This window comes from Palaemon carinicauda, chromosome 19, assembly GCF_036898095.1.
Source record: "Palaemon carinicauda isolate YSFRI2023 chromosome 19, ASM3689809v2, whole genome shotgun sequence".
NCBI lineage: Eukaryota > Metazoa > Arthropoda > Malacostraca > Decapoda > Palaemonidae > Palaemon > Palaemon carinicauda.
Genome location: NC_090743.1, coordinates 54,276,702 through 54,279,398, shown reverse-complemented (window position 1 = coordinate 54,279,398; position 2,697 = coordinate 54,276,702). Strand labels below are relative to the sequence as shown.

The following is a 2,697-nucleotide window of genomic DNA, read 5'->3' as shown; positions in this document are numbered from 1 at the left end:
TTAAAACAATAAAATTTCTTCCATTAGGATGAAGTGAAAATTACGCTCCTGTATATATTTTATTAGATTCATACTGCCATGTGAAATGAACAGTTTAATGGCATATTTGGATATTTTCCATAATATAAGAACTGATTATTTATTTGTAACTTTTTCAAATCTCATTTAGATATTTGTATCACTTGCCCCATTTATTCAAAACATACATGTTTAACTTGAATGAAAGTTGTATGAAAATATAAACCTTCAAAGACCTGGAATTAATGATAATCAAACTATAACTAAATACTTTTTGATCGTCTTACAGTATCTTGGTTAATAAACACATTTGATGAAATTTTGTATATAGCTATATTGAGGTACAAACCAATCTCTGGAAAGAGTAAACTAGCAATTTTGTCATGGCAGATATTTCTGACTTCTCATGGTTATTTTTAAAACTCGAAAGTTTATATAATAAATTATAATTCAGTAATGGAATTTAAATTACTCAGTGAACATTTTTACATTGTCTTTGAGATAAAAGAAAATGATATTTAAGCAAACTAATTGATTTGTACCATAAACTCAAGATGATTTTGGTCAGGTAAGAACACATATAATTTTTCATGTATAATGGCAAAAGCTGTAATTAAGTCAGTATTTTAAGAATTATGAGGTAGTTCAATTAAAGGTTATATGCATAAAAGGAAGTTATTTTGATTTCAATTGGAGACTATATATATGAAATTTAGTTTTTGTATGTTGATACACATTTTAATTGTTACCTTGCAGACGAGAAATATTTGGTATACAACAATATTCATTTTGACCACAGATTCCAAAGGTAGTACCTTGACATGCTACTCCATTCAGTGGTGAGAAGCAGTAACCTCCGAGTTGTGTGCATTCAGTGGGAGAAGTTGGAATTGGTTCTGCACAGCAAGTACAGGTAGGTCCTTCACAAAGGTCTGGGATGCTTTTGAGGTGAGGAGGACATTGTGTTGCACATACTCCTCTTGTCCAGGTTATGGTGCCATCACTTTGTATGTAAGTACATGACTGGGTTTGGGTACACGTGAGACCTGTTTGGAAAGATATACGAATTGTTGGGAAATTCCTTTCGTATTTCAGTAGAATTTCTCATTGCCTGGTTACCTGCTGATCTGTTATCAGCTAATCAACTTACCGGTATATACAGTCAATCGTGAGGGAAAATGAGAGAGATGGAAGATATAACGTTGTTATTATTATTATTATTATTATTATTATTATTATTATTATTATTATTATTATTATTATTATTATTATTATTAAGAAGCAATACTGTCTTTGCTTTTGTCTATGGAGTATGTATTTACATAAGGTTTTTTGTTATGCATTATATGGGTTATAGGGATTCGCTATTATCCATGGATTTTATTGTCTGTAGGTGACCAAAAAAGGGTAATACCTGCATATAAAGGCACTATTGCATAAAATCTTATTGTACTTTTGGGATGATTATAGATATGTAAGAGTTATGAATCAGTAGAATATACTACTGTATAGGAACTTATATTAACACTTTTCGAAAAAAAAAATTATCATTTTATCCTCACCTTCAATGCAGCATTGGCAATTATCGTCGGGGCACAAACTGGGAACTCCTATCTCCCTTTCAGAATTACAGGAAACATCACAATAACCCCTTGCGGTACGGCAGCAGTCTGACTGGCTGCATGTTCCCAGATCTGAAAAGAAGGAGAATGTTTTCCTTTCTGATTCAAGTTTTGTATATTTTTTCAGATGTGGTAAATCAATTCAAAAGCAAAGATTTTGAGTGGAAATAGGCCAAAAAAATTAGCATTAATTTTCTTTTCCATATAGTAATACCTTGAGATATGAGCATAAGGGGTTCCAGGACCGAGCTCATGTGTCAATTTACTCGTATCTCAAATCAATTTTTCACATAAAAAATGATTGAAAAGAAACAAATCATCCCTACCCTCTTAAAAATCCCCAATTCAATGATATAACAATGTAAAAACATGTTTTTAATTGTTCAAATTCACAACATACTCACAAAATGATTTTTGGACTGTGATCTGTAATAAAATGTGACTTTATTAGGGAGTACTTACCTTCGAGACAGACGGCAGTGGCTAACGGCGGCGGTGTGTGTAGAAGAGGAGAGAGGGAGGAAGGGAAGGAGAGAGACTTGGACAGTACATGTTCGTTACGCTATTTACACTGTTGCTTACACTACATATCTTAATGCTTAAACATTAAATTTACTTGAATGAAATTAGATTACACCTACACTTCATTTTAAAATAAATTTTAGTCTTACGTATCTTGTTTTCTATTTTTTTTTATTTTCCTTTTTGTATTGTTCCTTGTTTGTCTTGGATGTTTTTGCCCTGCTTTCACCTTCACTTAATGTAGGCCTTTTGGAAATAAACCTAACAAAGGGGGTTTGTTTCTGTCTCCCTTTCAAGATGTTGCGGAAACGACTTAGGTGAGTGTCTTCGCAATAAGCTGAAGCACGAACACAAGACAATTTATCCGTTTGTCTCTTTTCTACAAAATCAGACATCCTACCACTTAGCCAACCCCTCCTTACTCTCCTTTGAAGAAACGAGTTCCTCAGGTTTGGCCTTCTCCTCACTACTGAGCTCTTGCAACACCTCCGTGTGTTGCATCTACCTCCATCATGATCTCTTCTTGGTGCTCCTC

The 2,697-nt window shown here is 33.3% G+C and overlaps 1 protein-coding gene across 1 annotated transcript in view; it reads right to left on the bottom strand.

Annotated features, from left to right (window-relative positions):
* Positions 1-260: 260 nt before the first annotated feature.
* Positions 261-2,697, bottom strand: part of LOC137659000 (neurogenic locus notch homolog protein 2-like) — a 68,756-nt gene continuing 66,319 nt past the window's right edge. Inside the window, exons 35-36 of the mRNA XM_068394103.1 lie at positions 1,581-1,712; positions 261-1,064 (exon numbers count right to left, since the gene is read on the bottom strand). Coding sequence (XP_068250204.1) covers positions 757-1,064; positions 1,581-1,712 — 440 coding nt within the window. The 3' untranslated portion in view covers positions 261-756. The remainder of the gene's footprint in view (positions 1,065-1,580; positions 1,713-2,697) is intronic.